The sequence below is a fragment of the Petromyzon marinus genome, chromosome 38 (assembly GCF_048934315.1).
Source record: "Petromyzon marinus isolate PM22_M1 ecotype Great Lakes invasive population chromosome 38, UKy_Petmar_22M1.pri1.0, whole genome shotgun sequence".
Classification (NCBI taxonomy): domain Eukaryota; kingdom Metazoa; phylum Chordata; class Hyperoartia; order Petromyzontiformes; family Petromyzontidae; genus Petromyzon; species Petromyzon marinus.
In genome coordinates, this window is record NC_133704.1 from 6,737,713 (window position 1) to 6,761,413 (window position 23,701).

The following is a 23,701-nucleotide window of genomic DNA, read 5'->3' on the forward strand; positions in this document are numbered from 1 at the left end:
CTCTTGGTTGTGAGTCGGTTGGGCTTTTTTTAAGAATGCACAATTATATAGATATCCAAACAAATGATCAAACCAACAGTGCTTAACATACAGCCCTTTTCCAAGCCACATTTGGATGAAGGCCTCCCATGCCATTTCAGTCATGGGGGTTGTTCTATCATACTTCACGGCAAGTCAACACAGGTTATTGAAGGGGTACATTGCCCAGGACCGGTTCAGATAGAAGTTAATTAAAAACTCGCTATATATGTTGCATTATACCCATCTACACGTATGAACTAGGAAGACCATTTATAAGCGTTGCTCATATCAAAACTCAACACTTACGCTTGAGAAGTGGAGGCATTGGGTTGCCCGATGTGTCGGTGACACAGGACGGACTGAGCGCTAAGTGGGTGTTCCGTGTGCGTGTCCCCGCAGCGGCGCGTGTAAATGCCGCGGCCGCCCGGAGCCCACGATGAAGAAGACAAGCAGACCACCGAGCGCGGCCGCCCCTCCGTCGGGGCCCACTAAAGGGCCTCCGCACGGCAGTGCCGGCGGCAACGTGGAGCGTGCCCCTGTGCCCTCGCACGGGCACGGCGGCATCAAGGCAGCCAAGGCCTCTGCGGGAAGCAGCGGCATGTCGGGACTTACCAAGGTAGCTGTGCACCGTGCCCGTTCGCCCCCATTGTGTGTGTGTGTGGTGGAAAGAGTGCCGCCTGGCTTGGGTCACATCACGTGATTTAATGGTAAAACATTTTTCACAAGGTCAAGAGGGGATTACTGGCAATATCATTCATGCTACCGCTTTCACCGTAAACTTATTATGAATACTAGCAAAAGTTATGACAACAAAATACATTCTTTACACGGTATAGATAGCCTCACTGAGTACATTACACAGATTGTAGATTTGTTTAAAGTACTAATGAAAGCCTCACTGTGACTCAGGATTTTTTTTTTAAGAGGGTCCTGCTTTTGGATGTTTGTCCATGTGCATTCATGAGTATTTTACATGAGGGGAGGAATACGAACTGCCTCGAGTAAATCGACGCTTAGGAGGAGTACCGCCTCAACACTGCCATCTCCAAACCCACTCACAGCCCCACGCATGTAACTCCTCTCAAGCCCTCGTGGTCACCTCTCCCATCAAAGTACTAACCAGCCTCAATAATCATCCCGAGTTTCCGAGATCTTACGAAAATTAGGGTGATTTGGTCATACAAGTAGTGTCATATTACTTTTGTCACATATGTTACATTTCTTCTGTTGGTCTCTACAAAGTGATACCAAGACCACAAGTAATGGTATTGCTTAATGATGGTAGTGTTATAAACTTTAAGACACTTAATATATGCACTGTATGATTATGCATGTAATGCAGAGCTTTAGAAGCAAGGGTTTGTGGGTCCAGGAGATTTGCCAAACTTCTGAACCTGCTACACTGCAAGGTAGCCTGTAGATGGCAGTACAGCTATTCACGTTTGTGGTCCGTTGAGTAGTATCCATTCCTCTGTTGTTTTCTCTAAGGAACTCGATTTCCTTCCGCATGCAAAACGCTCGTCACAAAAGGAATTGGTCAAATGTTCCATTGCAGAATCCTCCCAAAAACGTGTAAAGACTCAATGGAGGCTTTCCTGGGTAAATAAATGACATTTATTCATGAGCCACAGAATAAATATAAGCTATTATTACTTTTGACTTTTCAATATGAATAGCAAAACATCACATTGTTGGTGTTACAGGTTTGGTTCCTCGTGATTAAATATTGTTCTTACTCGTTGATCAAACATTTTTTTGACACGTTTAGTAATTTTTAGAGTTATTTTATGTTTATCTTGGAATTTTAATGTGTAGTTTTACATGCTTTCTCTCCGCGAAAGGCATTTGGAAACTCCTTGAATGTAGTTGGAACCTCGCTAAAACTCACAGACTTCTTGTGAAGATGCCGGTGCACAACACACGAGAATGTAGCCAGTCTTGTCAGAATAAGTGCAGTGTGTGTGTGTACATTTGCCATTGGAATAAGCTGCATGGAAAACTTAAGACACCTTGGCATTGCTGTTGTCTTTGCCTTCTCCAATCAATTGAACACTGTTGCAGTGTGCCAAGTCGTTGTTTAGCACCTCGTAACTCTAAACCATGGCAACCTGGTTCCTTTTACTGTTAGCAGCATTCTAAAAAGCAGCGGCACTCTGCACTCCGTACACCTACCAGTTGTATCACAGTAATTTTCCTATGTGTTATTGTAGTACAGTGCTCGAAACAACAGAGAGAAATTGTCAACTATGAATAAAAGTTACGCTTTGGCTGGTGGCAATGGATATGTGGTAAAAATAAAAATAGTTTTCTTTTGTAATACAGGAATGTACTTTAAAAGTAATGAATGTGTTTTGGCTGTTGGCCTAGTGCTTAAGAAGCCTTTTTTTCGTGGGACCTGCGGGCGTGTGCGTGCGTGCGCGTGTGCATTTGTTCACGTGTGTGTGTTATGCGTGTGTGCGTGCATGTGTGTGCAGAGCCAGAGCAGGGATGACCTGCTGGGCGGCAGCGGCAGCAGTGCGGCCGCCCAGGGCTGTGCAGCTCCAGCAAGGAAACACTCGGTGCCCTCGGCCAGCATCACAGACCAGAAAGCTAAAGCCACCACGGGTAAGGCTATTCATCCTGTTTACTGTATCTCTTTAATTTTGCCTCTAACCAAATTTGCCATTGAGCGCATCACCCGGAATGTGTCCGATCTTGTTAGCACCTGGAAGCTAAGCAGGATTGGGTCTCAATAGTGCTTGGATGGGTGACCGCTATGCACAACAGATTGCTATAGGCTTCTGCGGAGCTATGTTGTGAGCAGTAGAGGGCAGTGCTGTACTATGTTTAATCATTTATACTACCCACGCTCCAGGTCTTCACTAACCTGCACTGACCAAGATAATGAAGTATGGTAAAATAACTGCCGTGACCCACACGGTGTGGGTAGGTCCTCATCTAGCAGTGGATTGACAAAAGGAATGTATATGGACGTATCATAATCATCACGATCCATGGGCAGATAAATCGAAGGTGTCAAACTGCACAGTTCATCATTTGTTTCCAATTTCCTCTGTCTTGTGCCAATATGCTCAAGTCGTGCGCATCTTTCTGGCACCAATCCTTTATGTTGTCTATCCCTCTATATCTCTTGTCTCTTATAGTAGAGTGTTTTGCTGCTCTTTAAAAAAAATCCAGTGATCCATAAATGCGGTATCCTCCACTACAGCTGTTTTCTTTGACAAAATGACAATGACGTGCAGTAATAAGGAGTGAAATGGGCATTCCTAATTGCGCTGCCAGCTGGTTTCAGCATCCGTCACAATGGCAGAGCTCTTGAAACATTTCCATCATATGTTGCAGATAGCTTTGTTCACATTTAGTTTGGTCGGTGCTTGCAGACCAAAAAGGTTTGCTTGAATTTTTTGCGTCAATATTATTGAAAATTGTAGCTATCAAAAATGAAAAGTTTCTGGTGTTTTGAGTATGGTTCCAATAATGAATAATCATGATAGAAACATTTGTGTTTATTTTCAAATAAATAATAATCCCAACATGCTGTAATTTTGCACGATTACACAAATGCTCCATATTGACACAGCTGCTCAGAAGGACATGCTGCATCTTGATTATGATAGTGTGATATGAACCATGTATATCGTAGATCTATATTCAAAATAACTATGTATCATCCTGATAAACACACGCAACGTTAGTGCAGAAAGCTGTTTGTTTCTAGCCGCGCACAAAGTTACACGGGTTGAAGTATACGTAGCATAAATCGAAATAACTAACCTTGAACTATTAACCTTGGCAGCAGAATGGTTTCTCCATGGAGCAAATTTATTATATTTTCACAATTTTTTTTTTCTTTTCATCGGAACACCAGCAGTGAGCTGTTGACGTTATGCCGCATATAGCTGCCGTGCGACCTCAGTCTCGCGGAATGCATCTGTGCAAACAGGCAGCCCAGGCAGCCGATCCCTCCCTCCCGCCCCTCTAGCATCGGGCGTTCGTGTGGAAGAGCTTCACTCCCTGTTATTGTGCTGCTTGCTCGGCAGGAAGTGAGCAGCTGCACGGCCTTCCCAGGGGGAGGCCTGCGGCCAGGGCGCCGCTCACTTCCATCGCTGTGGCGGTTTCTTTTTTTGTTTAACGTAAAAGTTACCACTGATGTTTACATTTGTAAAAAGAGGAAGGCTTGAGCGTGTTAAGTTTATTGGTTTAACCAGGTGAGAACTCAAGAGACCAGGATATTCTCATTTGCAAGAGTGAACTGTGTCACGAAAAATGAAAAAAGCGATATTATAAAATAAAGTACAGCTATGAAGAAAATAGAAATTATGGAGGAATAAAAAAAAAACTGAAATTCATTTTCCAGAAGCAGCTGCCAGCACGTGGCTTAGCAAAACGTCAGACATCGTGCCAAACAACACTCAGTACAAAAAAAGACATCTGATAGCTATACGGTACAACCACGAAAACCTACGCAGTGGTACATAACAAAAGAGTTTCCCCACTGTAAATTAGTAAGGATACCAGCAGTCGAATGGTTGACGATTTGAAATTGGAGAGAGCTGTTGCCATGTAGTGATTTGGGGCTACTTGGTTACAATCTGTGTTGGACAGTTCCCAGGAGGATTGCATAAGGAAATTAAATATCCCATAGCAACGTAGGCCTCTTGTACGCCACCTGCGTATAAATTGTCAAACAGGGGCAGATGCCCTTTTTGAAGAAAACAATGGGCTTATAAAAACATTCATTTATTATTTACAGAGGGGTGGGACCACACTGAGACGTACAGTATGCAACCCGATTTTTTTCTTCCACATAATGGCTTTGCATTACAAATTAGCTCAGTTAGCCTGCACAAACAATGTGGGAGTGATTAGAGTCTCCGAAGACACAATGGGGCCAGTGTGCCGTGCAAGGGAGGGCGTACTCTCTACACAAAGCGGGATCCGTCTCGATACCGGGTTACACAGAACAACAGAGGCCGGTGGAGGAAGCAAGGTGAGTTTTTAATGTCCTGTTAGGATTTTTTTTACAAAACTCCCCATTTGTATAAGTTGTTGAGGTTGTACTTGATAGTCATTAGGGTAGTGATTTGACAATATGGAGAATCGTCTGTGTCATCTGTTTTCCTGTAACAAGTTGGGTAATTCTCTAGGCGTTGGTCTGAGCCAGTTGGGCAGTCATTTACAAAAGTGCCTCGCTCACCCATGTCAGCGTGACAGGTGTAATGACCAATGTCTGTCTACGCATGAGTTAGGTATGAGGTGGTGTTCAGCCTGAGGGTAGTCTGCCTAGTAGCAGTGTGCTACATGTGCTAGACAGCTTAACCCTCCTGCTGTCCAAAATATGCCTTTTACATTTTAATAGTTTTTTTCTTCTGTGAGTTTATACACAGTGGAAAAGGAATTCCAATTATAATTATTAATCTATAACTATATGTATCAACTAAGTAGCATTTCCCAGGAAAAACAAACTAACTTTAAAACAATAATCCAGTTATGATAATGCATTTGAACTTTTAAACCGAGAAGCGTTGTTGGGATTAACATTTCTTTCTTTGCGGTTTCTTGAAAGAATGGGCATAACTTTGTGTAGGGTATAATGTCAGCTGTTGAAAGGGTTAAATAATATCTAAAAATGGCTTGGGGTTCTGCATACCTTCAAAATGATGAGCCCAAGGACGCGTTTCCGCCTTGCACCAGATAATACACGCGACATCCTCTCCTTGTGATGATAACTCTTAACAACCACCTACTTGTGGGAACGTGTGTGACTCACGGTTTAAGGAAGCTTGGGCTGTGGTGAATAAAAGGTGTATTGATCTGTGTTACCTGGTTTAGAATGCTTTTTGTCATTCTTAGAGCCAGGGCTGTACATTGTTAAGAGCTTAAAGCGGAGTTTTTTTGTGTCAGCGCGCAAGACAATAGCCTCCTACGCCTTGAGGTCTCTCAGGAAGTTTTAATTTGTGTTCAACATAACGACAACAGCCTCGGCAGAAACAGAGAGAAGAAATCTTTTGCTGTTTCGTGCCGCAGAGTCTCGTCAGATATGTGGTGCATTTCTTGCAGAGGTATGAGATTTTTTAAAATGCTTTTTCGGTTGCTTCACGTGTTCACGTACTCTTACGTTGTCATTGTAATGTATTTTGAAAAGCATTACTGTTTTACTTTTACTGTCGAACCTGTTTTGACGACACTGCTTGAGTTAAAAATGTATTGTCTGTTTTCCGTTCGCTACAAAGTCTCATGTACGAGTGCTTCTTATGACTGAAATAGTGTAACCGTTCATTATAAAGCCGTTAATTAGGAAACATTTTTAAAATGTACTTGTTGCCAGTCCAATGGTTTTACTGGACATCTGTGAAAATACTGTACATCTGTGAAAAAGAGCTTTATAGCTCATTGCATTCCTCCAGTATTAATACATGTTCCGATTCTGTTTATTGCAGTCTCCAATTCGCTAGTGTCATCTCCAAGTTATACATTCTTATCTGACTTGCCTCTCTAGTTATGTGCCATGAAGACGGGCCATTGCCCGGAATATCATCTATGATATATTGTTTCCGTTTAAGGCCGTGTTGTTGAATGTAAAAGTTTTATTAGTTGATTCCAATAATTTCCGAATAATTGATGTATTACACCATAAAACATGAATTCGTTGCAGCCAAAATCACACCTTTTTCAATGTGTAACATAAACTGAGAATACAGATTACAATTAATAGCTTATCAAGATAGTCATCTCTTTGGCAAGGGAGACTAAAGTTATTTTTGTGTTCAAATTAGACCAAATGTTGTTAAGCATGATGCGTAACCTATTGCTTCACGTGCCCGGAGCTGTTACAGAAACAATTCAGTTCTTCGGATCCATTCGTTTCCTGAATTGGCTAACATCACGTGGAGCTTCTGTAATGGAATCTGCCAACATGTGTAGCGAAACGTTTAATATCGTGCTGAACGACGCACGACACAACCCCAAAACACACCGGAGGGCTACACAGCACAACCACGAAAGCCTACGGCAGTATTGCATTGCACCAACGTAGTCTCTAAACGTTCAGTTCCCAGTCTTGCTCCGTAATTTGCTGCTGTAATCGGTGGGCGCCGTTCCACCGTAGGCATGAGCACAGCGGCAAAGCGTGCCGCCGCCTCCAAGGACTCGGCGTCGGCGTCCCGCGACAAGGCAAAGGATCGCCTGCGCCAGGGGACGAGCAAGAAATCCTCATCGGGGCCTGCGTCATCGTCTTCATCGTCTGGGCCCAGCACGAGTGAGCATGTGGCCTCACGGCGTCCGTCGCGCAGCCGCCTCACTGACACGGGCGATGCTACGCGGCCCGGCGGTGGCGGGCGGACCCGGACGGCCGCAACGGACGGGCACGTCCAAGGTGGCAGCGGCGAGCAGGCGGCGCTGGAGGCGCGGGTGAAGGCATTGCTAGCGTTAGCCGAGAGCAAGGACTCGGAGATCGGCCAGCTGAAGGGGCAGCTACGTGCCATGAAGGCACAGCTTGGCATGGAGGAAGAGCTCGAGGCAGAGCCTGAGCCTGAGGTGGAGGTAGAAGCAGAGGTGGAAGCTGAGGTGGAGCCGGAGCCGACTCAGGCGCCTGCAGCGCAGGGCATCTCATGCGATGTGGAGGCGGCACTGGGCCAGCTGATGGAGCAGAATCGTGCCATCCGCGGGGAGCTGAGCCAGCTGAAGAGCGAAAACCGCATGCTGAAGGACCGTCTGAATGCACTGGGCTTCTCACTGGAGCAGCAGCAGCACCTGCAGCAGCACCACTCTGAGCGGCTGCAGAGTCTGGGCATGTGCGGCGGTATCGACCCGCTACCGGCGTCGGCGTCGTCCCGCGAGGGCTCGTCGCGTGGCTCTCTGGAGGACCTGCTGAGCCAGGATGGCAGCAGCTGCTGCACGCTGGGGGAGTCTCAGCCGCTCAGCAACTCGGTGGACAACCTGGACAGCGAGTCGAGCGAGCTGCCGCCGTATGGGGGCGCCACGTCGAGCGACGACGCTCTCGACGCCTCGTCCGAGTCGGAGGGTGGACCCACACCTGCCCCGGACGTGGAGCGAGAGCCGGAGCCGGAGTCGGAGCTGCGGCCGGAGTGCGGGCAGCCGCGGGCGGTGCAGGCAGTTGGCAAGGCCGGTGTCGGAGGGGCGACCGGGACGAGTGAGGTGTCGGTGGCGTGCCTGACGGAGAAGATCCACCAGATGGAGGAGAACCAGCACAGCACATCGGAGGAGCTGCAGGCCACGCTGCAGGAGCTGCAGGATCTGCAACAGGTGTGTGTGTGTGCGTGTGCATTCCTACAGAGCCTTTTTGCTTTCTCAGCTTCCATTAATGTGATTAATTTGTGAATTGTTTTGGCGGAAAGCAACGTCAATTTACGTGGGGACAATAAATGCTCCCTACTTGCTAAATGTATTCGTGGGCAATAAAACGTAAATCTTGTGGGCTAATTAGCCGATTGCAGTTCTTTGCATTCAGCTAACACTGTCTTATTTTAATGTATCATATGGGGTCTTCCGTAAATAATACGTGTTTTCCATGTGTTTTTAATTTAATCGATCGCATGTCGCGATCGACCATCCTCACGATTAAAATAATCGAAAGGGTTTGAACTTTGGTTCAAGTAGTGTGGTACTCCGTGCACGCCTTTTCAGTAGGTGCAAGAGTAATGTGACCAAGTACGTCATGTGAGAATTGGAATGTAGTTTATTCCTTCATGCGTAAATCGGTCTTTAATTTGCTAGTCACTGCGCCGCACAAAAGTAAAAGCGTGAAAATCAATAAAAATCGATGCATTGTTACGTGCCTATTATGTCAACCAAACACCATGACCGGCATCCCCGTCGGCGACAGGTGGCGCAGGAGCTGAGCAACGAGAACGAGCGACTGAGCGAGGAGCGCGCCCTGCTGCTCGAGACGCTGTGCCAACAGGGCGAGCGCCTGGACGAGCTGTCGCGCCAGGCTGACTGCTACCGCGCCATGCTGGCCCAGGATGGCGGTGCCATGCCGCCGTTGCAGGCCGGCGACATGGGCGCGTGCGGCGGCGCGGCGGGAGACGCGCTGGGGCTGAAGAGCGACGGGCGAGTGCAGGAGCTCGAGAGGGGCTACCTGCAGCTGGCAGAGAGCGCGCAGATAGAGCAGGAGCAGCTGCTGGGGGTCCAGCAGAGGCTCACGGCGGCGCTACATGCGGCAGAGAACGAGCACGCCGAGGCGGAGAGCATCATACAGAACCTCAAGGTCTGGTGCCCAACCCGTGCCCGCTTTACCGCGCTTTAAAATATTCGGTGAATTTCAATAGCGTGGTGTGGGATCTTGCGCAATGCTCCTGGCAGTTGAATCTTTGGTTTGGCGTTACATCCGTTTGCGTGCGTGGTTTGCTTGAAAGATTGCCATGGCGTTGACGCGCCAAATCTGCGCACGTTCCTTTTTGTGTGTGCCCACGTCTCGCACCTGTGTGGGATTACGTCGGAGACCGTGGCCGTAGCTCTTGCGTACGTTTTTTTGCTTGTGCTTGCGTGCTCGTGAAAAAACCCCCACATCTCCTTTCCTCACCGTGGTGGCGACGCAGGAGCGAAACCGGCATCTGGAGCGGCTTTTGGAGGCGGAGCAGAAGAGCAAGGCGCTGCTGGCAGCATCCCTGGAAGACTACCAGGCGGCGGTGACGTCCGGCAAGCAGGAGTCCGCCCGCCTCAAGGGACACCTGGACGAGGAGAGGCGGCGTCTGGCCGAGCTGTACTCGCTGCACAACGCGGGAGAAGACCTGGACCTGTGCGTCCTCCTCGACTCGGCGCGGGCCGACAAGGAGCGCCTGGAGAGCATGTGCGCCAACGTGCAGGAGGAGCTGGAGCACAGCCAGGCCGAGGGTCACAAGCTGCAGACCGAAATCGAAAAGGTTCGCGTTGTCATTGGGCAGAGGGAGATGGCTGAGTTGCGTCGAATTTGTCATTCCGTTTGTTGTTTGCGCTTGATTGTTAATTTAGTACGCTTAGTTGTCGGTGTACATCCACGATTAATTTCAGAAAGGTATGTATCTCTGCAAGGTGTAAACTTATTTCCCTTATGTTGTTTGGTTTTAATGACATAGGTTCAGTTAGGCAATGCGCAGTAGGTTACAACATTTTTTTGTTTCCTTTGATTTGGTTGAATGATTGTCAGGCATTCCCTGGTTGTACCATCTTTAAACACTTCCACACTAACACATTAGACGGCTGTCATGTTGCATTCTGCATTACTTTTATTGGTTTTCTTATGAAGCTTAAATCAGTTTTCTTTGAAAGGACTAACATTTTTCAAATCATATTTTTAAGTAAGAAATAACTGCCAGGCTTATTTTAATGTATAGTGTATGACACTATGTTACAACACATTGTACACATTCTCAAGCCATGCAAACCATGTGGATTATTTGACCATACTTCTCTATGCTGGGCAGTACGGGTTGGTGAAGTCAAGGAGCCCCCAGGTATTGGAGCATAGCGCAGTCAAACAATGGAATTTTCGGCACTGCCCTCTGTTGACAGCAGAACCTCACATCGGCCTACAACAAACAGCTGTGCATGGTGGTTGCTTTTTCAAGCACCATCCAGGCTCAAACATTGCTTAGCTTATGAGATCTAATAAGGTCTGTGGGTGATTTTATCATCGGCAAAGTAAATTTCAAACACGTCCCATTTTGCGGGAAAGTTTAAATGAAACACTTCCCCTGATTTTTCCTCTGACGTTTTCGTCCGGCGCGTGCAGCTGTCGGAAGAGCTGAACGAGGAAAAGCGGCAGTGCTCAGAGATGGCGCGCACGCTGGATAAGTTGCGCGGGGAGCTCGAGGAAAAGGAGACGGAGATTGCCGACATGAAGGAGACCATCTTTGAGCTGGAGGACGAGGTGGAGCAACACCGTGCCCTCAAGCTGCATGACAACCTCATTATCTCCGAACTCGAAGGTGAGACGTCGTATTCCCTACCCCTGCGACCTGCTCATTCGTGAACCATGCGGAATGTTGTTGTTTTCCTTGGTGTCACCGGTGCGACAAGTAGACATGTGACAATTCACGCGTGCGGAATTTGATTGGCGTGATCGAGGGTCACGATTTTTTTCAGGAATTCGGAGTTGTGTGTTTGCCCCAATTAGGCTTCGCGTAGCATATCATTCTGAACTAAAACTAAACTTTTTATTTTAGCAGGTAAGGCCCACTGAGCTATACAGCTCTCTTCCTGAAGCGACCTGGCCACAAGTGATAGCTCAATGAAGTGGCGATCATCATCAGCTAGTGCCGCCCCATTTCCAGAGTTCGCGGTGTGCAGCATATATCTTCCATTTCTCTGTCTCCCCGCCAGTCTTGTTGCGTTTGTTGATCCGAATGTCATCTGTCCGTCACTTTCTTGGTGATCTTTGTGATCGCTGTACATGTGCAACCTTTATCAATCCATCCAGATCATGGGGGTTACTTTTGTGGATATTTAACCATACTTCAGGCTGGTCATTTGTAGGTTGGGAGAGGAGAAGGCCAATGGGGAGCATAGATCTGGGAGTATAGAAGTCGATGACAATACTTGTGTTGTATATGTTATTTCAAGAGGATAATTGAACTGAAATCTTGAGGAATGAAGAAGAGGTGAATATAGTTTCTAATCTGTTGCTTCGTTATATTGTTTTTGTGTGCTTTGCTGTTCTTTGTTTAGGCACTGTTCGAAAGCTGCAGGACCAAACGCACGACTATGAGCGGGAAATCAAGATCCTCAGACGCAAGCTGCGGGTAATCTAATCATCCTTCTCTTTGCAAAATAATATTTTCATTGTCCGCACGGTACATTTGCACATGACCTTTTCTCCTTCGGCTGTACTATCGTATTGATTTCAGAATTTCATAAGATGCACGCCTAATTAGGTCTAATGTATCTGCAGTTGTATGTTGAAGTAGAGATGTCTCACATCTCATGGGCAGTTGATGAATCAGCCGAGCGGTTGCATGATTTATAAGAAACCCATTAACAGCGCAATTGCAACTGAATGGAATTAACCCTTTCGAGTGCAACAAAAAATTATTCCACCCCCTCCCTTAATAAAAGAAATAATTCCTACATTTGGTATTCACATCATTCCGATTGCACAAGGCTGTCAGGAAGGCACTTTGTTTCGGACAATTATTTTCTGCAGTAGTTTCACAATCAGGGGGGGACCATGTTGCCGTGTGTTTTTCCCCAATCAAGTAATTTGGACCACGACGCCGATACTCCTTGCCTCCTCGTTTTTAATAGCGTCACGTATTGACAGCCACTGTAAAGTACACTCGATTATCCGCGCTAATGACACGGATAGTTCTAAATTGCGGATAATCTAGAAATATAAATTTTCGGTTGGTCTCTATGCCAAAAACCACTAATATAGGTATTCATTTTGACTTCCAATTTACGTAAAATATACAGTTTCTGATTTGAAGTTAAAACAACTTGTGCCATCGCACGTTTTCGTAACTTTAAACTTATAAAATAAATGGTCGGATAAATCGCTCAAAATGAAGCACAACTGACAATTTTGATTGTTACTCTTTTGATTTAGAACGAATACTAACGATCGACCGATGGATGCACATGCTCCGTGATTCTGCCCACTAAATGGATAGCAGTGCCACGCCAATCAAAATCAATCAAACTGCCCACTGTTGTAAAGATGTGCAACTACTGTACTGTAGACACAATCACGTGGATTTCGGATTAACCGTGCCACATATTTTATTCGTTTAAACACGTGACTTGTAATAAACATTTCCAAAAATAACAATGTATAACTTGTTTTTAGATGATCAATTTGGGCTTAAGGGAAAATCCACAAGTTATTCATTTATGTTTCAATCTCAGGTGCGCGGTTAATCCACAAATTGGATAAACCGCATGCGGATAATCGAGAGTCTCCTTACATGGTTTATACACCTGCAGCATTAACCAGGGCAACCTCTGGGCCTCGTACTGTGAATCTCTGCAAAAGACGAAAAACGCGCAACCGCTCGGCTACATCACCTCCCACCATCCTTACCCGTGGTGAACGCAGGATGAATCGGAAGAGTGGCGGCAGTTCCAGACCGACCTGCAGATGGCCGTGGTGATAGCCAACGAGATCAAGGCCGAGGCCCAGGAGGAGATCGACGAGCTGAAACGGCAGCTGCAGGAGGAGCAGGAGCGGAACCATAAGCTGTCGATGGAGTGCGAGGAGCTCAAGAACCGCAGGCACGAAGGCCACCACAAACGTACCACACAATGGGCTTCCATGAAGAAGTAGGCGAAATAATTCGATAACTTATTTTCGTCAAATTTACCACATTTATGACTCGAATTGAGTAATTTGACTGGTAACTCGCCCGCTGACATCGGTGTAGTCCTAAATGTATTCTTAACTGCCCACTGGTGTCGGTGTATCGTGCGTCTTGTTGAGAGCTGTCTATAATTGAATGCAATTTATCATTTGTAGTTTGTTTCTCCTTACTCACTTAAACAAAAAAAACAAATGTAATGTAAATAATGTGCAGAATATTTCTTCTTATTTTTAAGACAATTTTGAATTGACTAACCCCAGCCATGAGCTGCAGTTAAAGTGATAAAATAAGAGAGAAACTAATGTTAGGGGTTTTGGCGCTGCTGACTAATGCTTAAGATCTATGCTGTTAGGTCACGTGATTGATAATGTATGACTAACATCGTACATGTGAATATCCTGTATATATAAGTATTACTGAGTTAACGTCTTCATGGACAACCCAATCCACATTTTAAAAGCTGCAGAGTCTCACTGAGAATTAAAAGAGAGGGAAATCGCCTGGTGAGGTTTGGCTGTCACTTTTCATCCTGATGGATGGTATCATTATTGCTGGGCTGACAAGGCATGAGATCATCTCCATTAAGATTAATAGCGCTTGGAATTGTTGCCATTTGGTACAGACTTTGTGCCGTCTGTTGCCTTCTTGCCGTGGCAAATGTGTAAATGCCAAATATTGGCATCTGCTTTGCTGTTCCCTCGTTTTTTATCAGTAGTAAATATTCACCCATGTAGTTAATCCAATATGTAATATCCAGTCCGTGGTGTGCCACTGGGTACAGTGTTGTTTTCGAGAGACGTGTTTAAAATTAATTGAAAAAGTAGCATGAAACCAATTAGCATTATAGTTGCCTACGGATATTGTCGACGGTCAATATGGCTGTATGCCAACATGAATGAATGTGGTACATCGTGTACCACATCGGTTTTGTTCCTTGTGCCTGTTATAGTTGTGCATTGTAAATATATGGTCAGCTGTACAATGAAAAGGCATATGCCTTGTTTACAGACGCTGCAAGATATGATTCAGGCAGGATCGACGAAGGATACGTACTCACGATGCGGTGCATGTCGAAACTCGTGTACGTGCAAACAATTTCAAAGTTTTAGGAGGCTATTGGCTAAAGGGTGGAGTGGGGTGGGGGTCCGTAAAGGGTATTAATTTATGGTGCAATACAAGTGGCTCGTGTGCCCTGTACAAAAGTTGGAATAGCAGTTACCCACATTTTGCCACCTATATTGCTAGTCGGCATATACCAAGGCATTGAACTGTGAATTGAAACAGATTTATTTCACGTGCGATATGTGCGTTTCATCATGAATGTCTCTCTTGTGAATTTATCATATTAGATTTATGCCAATTACATCGTAATTGTATGGTAATTTTACAAATAGGCTAGTTCACTAGTAAAAACTAAACAAACTCCACGAATGAAATGGAAAAAATGAGATGACAAGGAATTGGTTTGTCGTCTAGAATTGTCGGGAAAGGCAGAAGAACACTACGCGTTTAGGGCCTCGGCCGTTGAATGAATGGAAATTACCTGGAAGCAGTTGTAAATACAATTACAAGCAACGTTAACGGGATTCGTTTTGCAATTCCATTGCGGATGTGGTTGACCCCAGGTCCGTCCACCTGGAAGAATGAGTTCGTGCACACGCGCAGGATGTTTGAGCATCGCCGTGCGTGTGTGGTTTTTGGCACGCGCGCAGGCAAGAGGAGGAGCACCAGCAGCAGGCCCAGCAGCAGCAGAGCCGCATGTTCAAGTTCAGCCCAGCGGTGGAGCGCGACCTGGCCGCCCTGAGGCAGAGCGTCGTGAGCAGCCGCAAGTCGTCGCTCGCCGCCGAGCCCTCGCCCACCGTCAAGACGCTCATCAAGTCGTTCAACAGCGCCTCTCAAGGTCGGGTCCCCCACCCACGTTGCTACAAGTGCCCTCGTGCGTTGTTCTCGGGGTTACGGTTTACTGTTCGGGGTGAAGGCTGCTACGATGGGATGTTGTGTTAAGTGTATATATATAGGAGGCGGGTACTGTTCTTCCCCCCCACCCCCCCCCCCCCCCGGGCACCTCCGATTAGCATGGTTAGCTTCGTGTGTTGCGAAATAAGTTCAACACTGTGTACTGCTGAGATCCTGGGTTAAATTCTAGTCAGCTGCTTGCTATTAGGGTTCTCAAGTGTAATAAGTCTGATAGTCTCAGCCCAATGAGCAGTTACTACACAAAGGACTGTCGCATTAAATGTGGGTAAGCCTTTAACCGTCATTCAACTAACTTGGCCATTAGTGGTAGAGCGCTTGGAGAAGTGCTGTCCCCCTACTTTGTCGACCGGTAATCACATGACGGGAGTTAAGAGGTAGCTCTTGTATCTCATTACATGGGCTATTTCATAACACGCAGGCCTACATATGCCGTACATTATCACACTGCATTCACTTGATGCTCATGCATATGTAACCCAGATGAAACATTCAAAGTCGTTCTTTCCACTGCTACCAATATTCTCCTTTGAAGTCTTAATGGCTAGCGGCTCATTAGGGAAATGTAGTGAATTGATAACATCTGCGGCTGATATGAAAATAAGTCATGGCGGTGCGGACGGGTTTAGCTTTTGAAAAGCAATTGCACTACTTTGCGTTTAAAATTGTACAGCAAACCTATCAGCATGCCATGAAACTACATGATTAGAAAATGCTAGAATATGATGCACTTGCCTTGTTTATGCTGTACTTTCTATGCAATTTTCACGCTGTCCCGTTGCTTGTTAACACACTCAAGTGGTCATTGGGGCGTTGATTAAAAAACACTTCCAGTCAAGTCTTAGAGATTCTCTTTATATGTGAATATTTAGTCATTGATATATTAAGTAGGTTCGAAGCTTTATTTATTCCACTGATTGGTTGGCATGGCTGGGTAGGTAGGAGTTGTGGGTTTAGAAATTGCTGTCCAGTACATCTGATTGAATGATTAATACACCTCTGTGCAATTCACATTTAATCTGCTTACTCCACTGAGTACGGGTTCTGTGGAAAACATGGTCCACATTGCAGTTACGTTTTTACAAATAAATATATTTGAAATTGCATTAGAATTCCGACCGAATTTACCCATATGTTACAGTACGCTCAGATCTGTTACATATAAAACTAACGTACAAAGCAGTTTATCAGTAATGCGTTCATAGTTATTAAGTTATTGCAATTTATCTGGAAGTGGACCGGTGGCACAGTGGTTAGTGCACTGCACTCTGTTCCCACTACCTGAATTCTATTCATGACCATGGTGAACATTAATGGCGAGTGATATCTTGATTCCATTCTGGGTTCTCCCCGTCACCAAATCCACACTTAGCAGCAGGGGGAAGTATGGTTAAGAACCCCCACAACTGAGGACTACGGTGCCACTTAAGATTCATGTTGGTTTCAAGGCCATGCCTCCTGATTATATTCGTCTGCCTGTTAAACTGAGGGCACTGTGAGTTTAAAGACAATCCCTCAGCATTCACTAGTTTCTTGAGTTGAAAAAATGCATTACGGTCAATGCACATAGTCAGAGTATCGGCATAGAAGCAGATACGAAGAGTAGATCCCGAGCAACCCATACATACCAACAGATGAGAATGACGGTGTGAACTGTTGACTTTTATACCAAAAGTAACAAATTAAGAGGAGGGTGTAATCTAAAAAAACTGAAACTTTACCTTTTCATGCCCGTATTGAGTGGCACCCTAACCGGCACGCTTTTGGAAGCCTTTTTAATCATTCGAGCTACAACACCTGCACACAATGAACCCGTACTTGCAGATGATGTCAAGGGTTGTTTTGGCATCTTCAGCAGGTGGCTTTTAATTCAATGTTCCCACGTCTTTTCCTCCCACCCCGTGCCGAGTAATTGACGTTCTGTGTCTCGTCTCACGTAGTTTCTCGCGGCGCCGCCAGTGCCGTGCCCACCTCACCCCGCACGCCGCTCAGCCCCAGCCCCGTCAAGATGCCACCTGCTGCTGCCGTCTCACCCATGCAGGTGCCCGGAACACAGCGCTGCCACTTGGCACCACCTCTCGTGCCCCGATGAACGGTCACAACCTTGTCTCGCCTTTGCCTCGTTCGTCGGCAATCATCCTTTGTTATTGTCGCGATAAAGACCACCCAGTACTTTCGCACCCACTCTTGTCAGCTATATACCGCACGTTGCATCTGCGATCCATCCCGCTGTAACATGCAACTTACCGTGGTCTCTCAGTCTTGTTCCTCATTAAAAATTAGTTGTGGCGGTGTACAAACGCAATTGAAAAAAACCTCAACACATTTATCAGTTCCACTGCCCGATAGAGAAAAAAATTATATGATAGGTGACATTTTGGGCAACGGCCATTCTTTATTGCAGAGAGAAGTGCATTTTCCCAGTGCTATTGACAAAAGTGTTCTGTTTTTGTTATATGCACTTATTGTTTCTTATTCTACAAAAAACGCAATTCCGTACGTGCCAACTGCACAGATTTCAGCAGTAGGCTGCCAATTTTTAAACCCTCTTACCATTTTACAGATTTTCAAAGCTAAATGAAACCGTTTGATGAAAATAAAGAAAAACAATGCAATTTTACTTAAACCTATATGGGGTTTAAAAATTGCCAACCGACCACTGAAATCAGTTAGTTTGTAAAGTCCCCATGGCGTCTTTCGCCTGCCTCAAAATAACTATTGCCTCCGATTAATTGTCAAGTTTACAAGAGCTCCATTGGAGGGCTCTTTCTCGTTTTTAATTAAGTTATTGTGGCTGGGCATTATGGATGTGGCTGGATGACACCATGCAATGACACGGGTTATGTAGCAACCGCAGTCACATTTTAGCAAATTGCATTGCGTTTAACTGCAGAAAGCACCGATGCTGGGTCCAATTTTAATCTCACCTACAGACGTATTTTTTTTCGTCTGTCTGCGTGTCTGTCTGCGCGGGTACCTTGAGACGTTTTTAACTGACAAACTGTGGGGTTTACATATCGAAAAGTACACGGATACCATCACGTGACGCTTGGCGGACAACGCGTACACGTACTACTCGCATTGCAAGACCTCGCTCGTTTATCGAATTAATATTTATTTTAAAATGTTGCTCGTCTTGCAAAACACACTCGCAGACCAAGTTACTCGCAATACAAGGTTTTTACTGTAGTTAAATTAACAATTTATTCCCTTTCATCAGCACAGGGTGGCGCCAGAGCACGCATCTGCGCATGCGTGAGAACGCCGGCTCCGTGGTGGTGGTGGTTGCCCTAGCAACGCACACACTCGATCGGTGGTGGGGGGGGGGGGAAATTCTCATTCGCGTAAAAAACGGCAAAAAAAATTACACAACGCTGAGGTCAATTCTTCACAGTCGTGATGTTCTCTTCTCCCCAATGTGTGCACTTATTACTATAGGTTCGGTAGACACTACTATTATAGTCCTTAGATACTATTACTGTTGAACGGGCGGGGGGGATGGTGAGGGGGGGGGGGGGTAGTAGGCCAGCCCCAGCCTGCAAAAGTGCCACCTTGGCCGGCTGGGCAATCGAAGCGAGGCCGGGGGCTCTGCGCGGGACTAGGCCTCACCACTACACTCTGTGAAGTTAGTATTATAGAGTCGATATATATATATATGAATCTAGATTTGAAGTTTTCGTAACTGCAGGGATCCATACTCTTTGGTTCTTTTGGTAAAGTCACGTAGGTAGAAAATAAAATAAATCACAAAGTTTTGGGCGCAACACAAGCGTCCGTCATCAGGTGGGACAACCACAGCAAGAAACAATTGCTGAAGTGGGCAAAAGGGCTGCTGTGACAAGAGGCTATATAGGTAAGAGAGGGGGGAGGAGCCAGGGAGGAGAGATAGAGAGGGGGGGTGTGGGGTAGGGGGAGTGGAGCACTGCCAAGTGAAGCGCTGCTAGAAGGGATCAAAGGGCGAGTACAGCAAAATGCCGGGGGGCGGGGGGGAAGTGAGCGGGGCTGGGAGTGGGAGGCTGAAGAAGGCTGGAGATGCGGATATGAAGGCAACACCATAAAGCAGTTAAGGTTTTACCTGGTTAATAACATCCTTCCAATGATTGCTTAATTTGTATCCATCTTCTCGGTTGAAGTTATGTCTATGTTTATATATCTGGATGGCTTCATGAACAAACCTTTGATAGTAGCTCGAAGGTTTACAGAGTACCTTGGTCTCGGAAAAAAACAATATCATGAGAGCCCACAGCGTTATAGCAATGGTCAGCAACGGCAGAGGTATTAGTCCTGCCGTGTTTCAGATCTGACTTGTGCTCGCGAACACGGTCCGAGATATGTCGTTTAGTTTCCCCACTGTAACACCCACCACAGGTGCAACTTAGTTTGTAGACTCCAGGATATTGCATTTCAGGAATGACATCCTTCACAGATGGGATTAGATCACGGATTTTGTGTACTGTACTGAATCGGACCTGGATCTTGTGTTTGCTTAAGATTTTGGAAATCTTTTTTGTAACGCCTGCTATGTATGGTAACGTGATGGTTTTTATTGGCGTCTCAGAGGGTTGTTTCTCCATGGTTGGAGAAACAGCTTTGCGGATAATGCGGTCCGAATACCCATTCATCTTGATGGCCTGGTGTACGTGTTCCAGTTCACTGGCTTGGTGGTGTTGGTCAGAAATGCAGTGGGCCCTATGGTGTAGTGTATTGATGAGGGAATTCTTCTGTGCCGGATGGTGGTGGGAATCAAGTTTCAGATAAGAATCTGTGTGGGTGGCTTTCCTGTAGACAGTGTCCCAATGAGCCATCAGGTCTCTTAAACAAAACATCCAGGAATGGTAGCTTACCATCCTTCTCCACTTTGAATTTGATGGATGGGTGTATGGAATTAATGTGGTTGAGAAATTGGTTCAATGCTGGCAGGCCGTGTGGCCAAATGACGAAGTGTCATCTCCATACCTCTTCCACAAGGAAGGACGTAGGGTGGATGTCTGGATGGCATCTGTTTCAAATTTCTCCATGAAAACATTCGCTATCACTGGTGATAAGGGGGAACCCATGGGGGTACCTTCATTTTGTATGTAGAAAGTACCATTCCAGGTGAAGTAAGTGTTGGTAAGGCAGTGCCTAACCAGAGTAGGAACATCAGGGTTCAGTCCATGTTGGACTAAATAACAAAAAGCTACGAAGTTTCCATCGCAACACCACTTGTGTTGCGATCGAAACGTCGCAGCTTTTTGTTATTTTATTTGAACCTATCTACGTGACTTTACCGAAAGACCCAAAGAATATTCAGTAGGTACTACTATGGTCATTCGATACTACTGCAGAGTCAGCAGTTACTGCTATAGAGTCAGTAGATACTGCTATAATCAGTAGATAATACTACAGTCATTAGATTCCACTACAGATTCCACTACAGTCAGTATATACTACTGTAGGGTCAGTAGTTACTACTATACAGTCAGTAGATACTACTGTAGAGTCGGCAGATACTACTGTAGAGTCGGAAGATACTACTGTAGAGTCGGCTGATACTACTGTAGAGTCGGCAGATACTACTGTAGAGTCGCCAGATACTACTGTAGAGTTGCCAGATACTACTGTAGAGTCAGTAGATACGACTATGTTTAAGTATATTTTTCCCCCGGGCAACGCCGGGTATTTCCCGCTAGTGTTCTTATATAACACAAGGTAAACAAAAAAGTCCACCTGCAGTTCCACTTTGCGTAAGTCAGTGCCCCAGTACATTTAATTTAAAAGTATTAAATGCCTCCATGCCATGCCCATTAAATCCATTTTCCTTCATACGAAAAGCATATCGGTAAAACAGGCCACCTCGTGTCACTCCGCATTGGTTTCAAAAGCAGGCCCTGCAATTGCTTCTGGTGTCTTGTTGCAGAGACACTCGATTGCGGGACCCGGATCCCCAGCCGCAAAGCCAATATCGGCACTCACCGACAAGCGGCCCAGCTTTGGAGACCTGAGCACCACAGGTGGGTAGTTACCGTACCCCCTCCCAACTCGTAGAAACATCATCACAGCCCACACCTGATGTTCCTTTTCCTCTGGCACAACTGAGCCACGCTCGCACTGGACCCCCCACGGATACGGATTTTCCAACCCAGCGGCATCACCACAGCGCTCGTGATAGCCTCGGTGTGCTTTCACCCATTTTTTCCACCGGCACAATCCAGCCGGGTGGCTTTCCAATGGCAATTAGCCGAGCCAGAAGCAAACTGTGAAGCTATTGGCCTGACAAGACGTCAGAGTCTGTCTCAGGATGAAGCGTTACACGTGACGGCAGCGGCACGGCTTGGTTCCGCAGTGATTAATCACCCTGGTACGAGCAGCGACATGAGTTTTCCGTTTTTATGCCACTTGCCAAGCAATGTGAGCTTTTGGTGGTGTTTCACGCCGACCTTGCTAAGTACCATTGCCTTTACGGTTCATGCTTGCTCAACCTGAAATTGAAAGTGACTGTTTGACCAATGGGCATTTAGCCTAATGTAGTTAAATTTCAGATGTCCGTTACTCCTGTTTTGTCACCTTCATGAACACCCTTTATCGTTGTCTCGCAGGCGACTTGATTATGAGGGCGGCAGCAAGTCGAGGTACGACCGGTTTGGGTCGGGCGAGTGCTCTGGACTCTGCTGGTGCGCCTGCTTTGCCCGCTACTGCTACTCACTCGTGTGTTTTTGCTTCCTGCGCTTTTGGGCTACAGCTGGGCTCTGCATGGCTCTTACACGTTGCTGCCAGAGATTATTTTAGTTCTTGTTAAAGAATGCACTTGTAATAATAGGGGTTTTCCCCTTTTTTCTGGCAACAAAACTGAAACCTCTTTACAAGGATTCATGTCTGCATTAACCACAATACCTGCAGTCAAAATGCAAACAAAAAACATACTGTGATAATATATGCATTGTCCTTGAAACTGACTGGTCCACACCAAGGGACGGCTTTCTTTTGAGCCTCGACCCAATTGGTGCTCGACCAGATGACGCCAGAAGGCTCAAAGACAATGCCACTATCAAAGTAATAAGGGCTCGGGGTGAGCATCTACATCATTAGACCTCCTTTGACTGCAGGTATTGTGGTTAATGCAGACATGAATCCTTGTAAAAAGGTTTCAGTTTTGTTGCCATAAAAAAGGGGTAAACCCCTATTATTACATTTTGGTACTGGCAAAGGAGGTCTAATGATGTAGATGTTCACCCCGAGCCCTCATTACTTTGATAGTGGCATTGTCTTTGAGCTGTGTGACGCCTTTTGGCGTCATCTGGTCGAGCACCAATTGGGTCGAGGCTCAAAAGAAAGCCGTCCCTTGGTGTGGACCAATCAGTTTCAAGGACAATGCATATATTATCATAGTATGTTTTTTGTTTGCATTTTGACTGCAGGTATTGTGGTTAATGCAGACATTCATCCTTGTAAAAAGGTTTCAGTTTTGTTGCCAGAAAAAAGGGGAAAACCCCTATTACATTTTGGTACTGGCAAAGGAGGTCTAATGATGAATGCACTTGTGTTATTTAAAAAATATATATAAGGAAAACCCTTCTTCCTTATATTTTTGCAAAGACATTTTTCTCCCAAGTCTATCCAGATTGTGCTATTGGTATCATATCACGTGATGAGTATTTATAATCCATTCAAATATCTCACACAGCAGTACAATCCATTGTTTTCTAACACAAAGGATTGCCAATGCATGGGGATACCTTCATCCAGCTGTGGATTGTTGATGTTTAATATTTTATAAAGAGACCAGTCTTTTATTATTTGCTTGCCCTTGCTCCATCGGTTGCAAAACAACTTTTTTCTTTTTCACAGCATCTAGAGATGCAGTCACATCATATCAGAATCAGAATATTTATACTGGAGGAATACGATGAGCTATAAAGCTCCTTGTCAGATATATTATTGTTTTTATGAACATTGTTTTATAATCGCACAAATAATTGACACCACGGCTGCCTTTGCCGTGATTCTCAGTGTTCGTGGCGTGACGGTGTCTTGTTTGCAAAGGAGTTCTGCGGCGGGGCCCAGATGAGTCCGGCCGGGACCTGATGGTAACGGATGGCACGTCACCATCGCCGTCCGCCACCCTGCCTCCCGGGACCTCGGTCTCCCCCAAGCTGAGCCTGCCGGGCGGATCGGCCACAATGTCCGTCAGCCCCACCCCACGCAGCCGCATCAGGTGCTAGGTCCAACCCACCTCTCGCGCAAGGAAATGCAACGAGGTGTTTTAACGTTCTTTCAACCGATGTTGAAAGCATTTATGCGTTAGCTCTCGCTGCCATTGCGTCCGTCTGCAATGTAAACCAAACTTAAATGCATCGCTGTGTTGGTATTTGGGAAGTACCCTTTTGAAAACTGGCTAAATTAACCAACTTGTCAGTCAAAACCTGAATATA

The 23,701-nt window shown here is 45.8% G+C and overlaps 1 protein-coding gene across 12 annotated transcripts in view; it reads left to right on the plus strand.

The window, feature by feature from the left end:
- SPECC1L (sperm antigen with calponin homology and coiled-coil domains 1 like) overlaps positions 1-23,701 on the plus strand; it is a 41,197-nt gene that overhangs the window by 5,034 nt on the left and 12,462 nt on the right. For 3 of the 12 annotated variants that reach the window (XM_032967777.2, XM_032967781.2, XM_032967778.2), the window contains exons 2-14: positions 421-637; positions 2,496-2,625; positions 7,130-8,286; positions 8,867-9,250; positions 9,582-9,905; positions 10,754-10,949; positions 11,689-11,762; positions 13,055-13,278; positions 15,029-15,216; positions 17,231-17,331; positions 21,190-21,283; positions 21,869-21,943; positions 23,313-23,484. In XM_032967777.2, the coding sequence (XP_032823668.1) occupies positions 458-637; positions 2,496-2,625; positions 7,130-8,286; positions 8,867-9,250; positions 9,582-9,905; positions 10,754-10,949; positions 11,689-11,762; positions 13,055-13,278; positions 15,029-15,216; positions 17,231-17,331; positions 21,190-21,283; positions 21,869-21,943; positions 23,313-23,484 (3,299 nt within the window). In that variant the 5' untranslated portion in view covers positions 421-457. The other 9 variants (XM_032967780.2, XM_032967782.2, XM_032967785.2 and 6 more) reach the window with 7 other exon arrangements.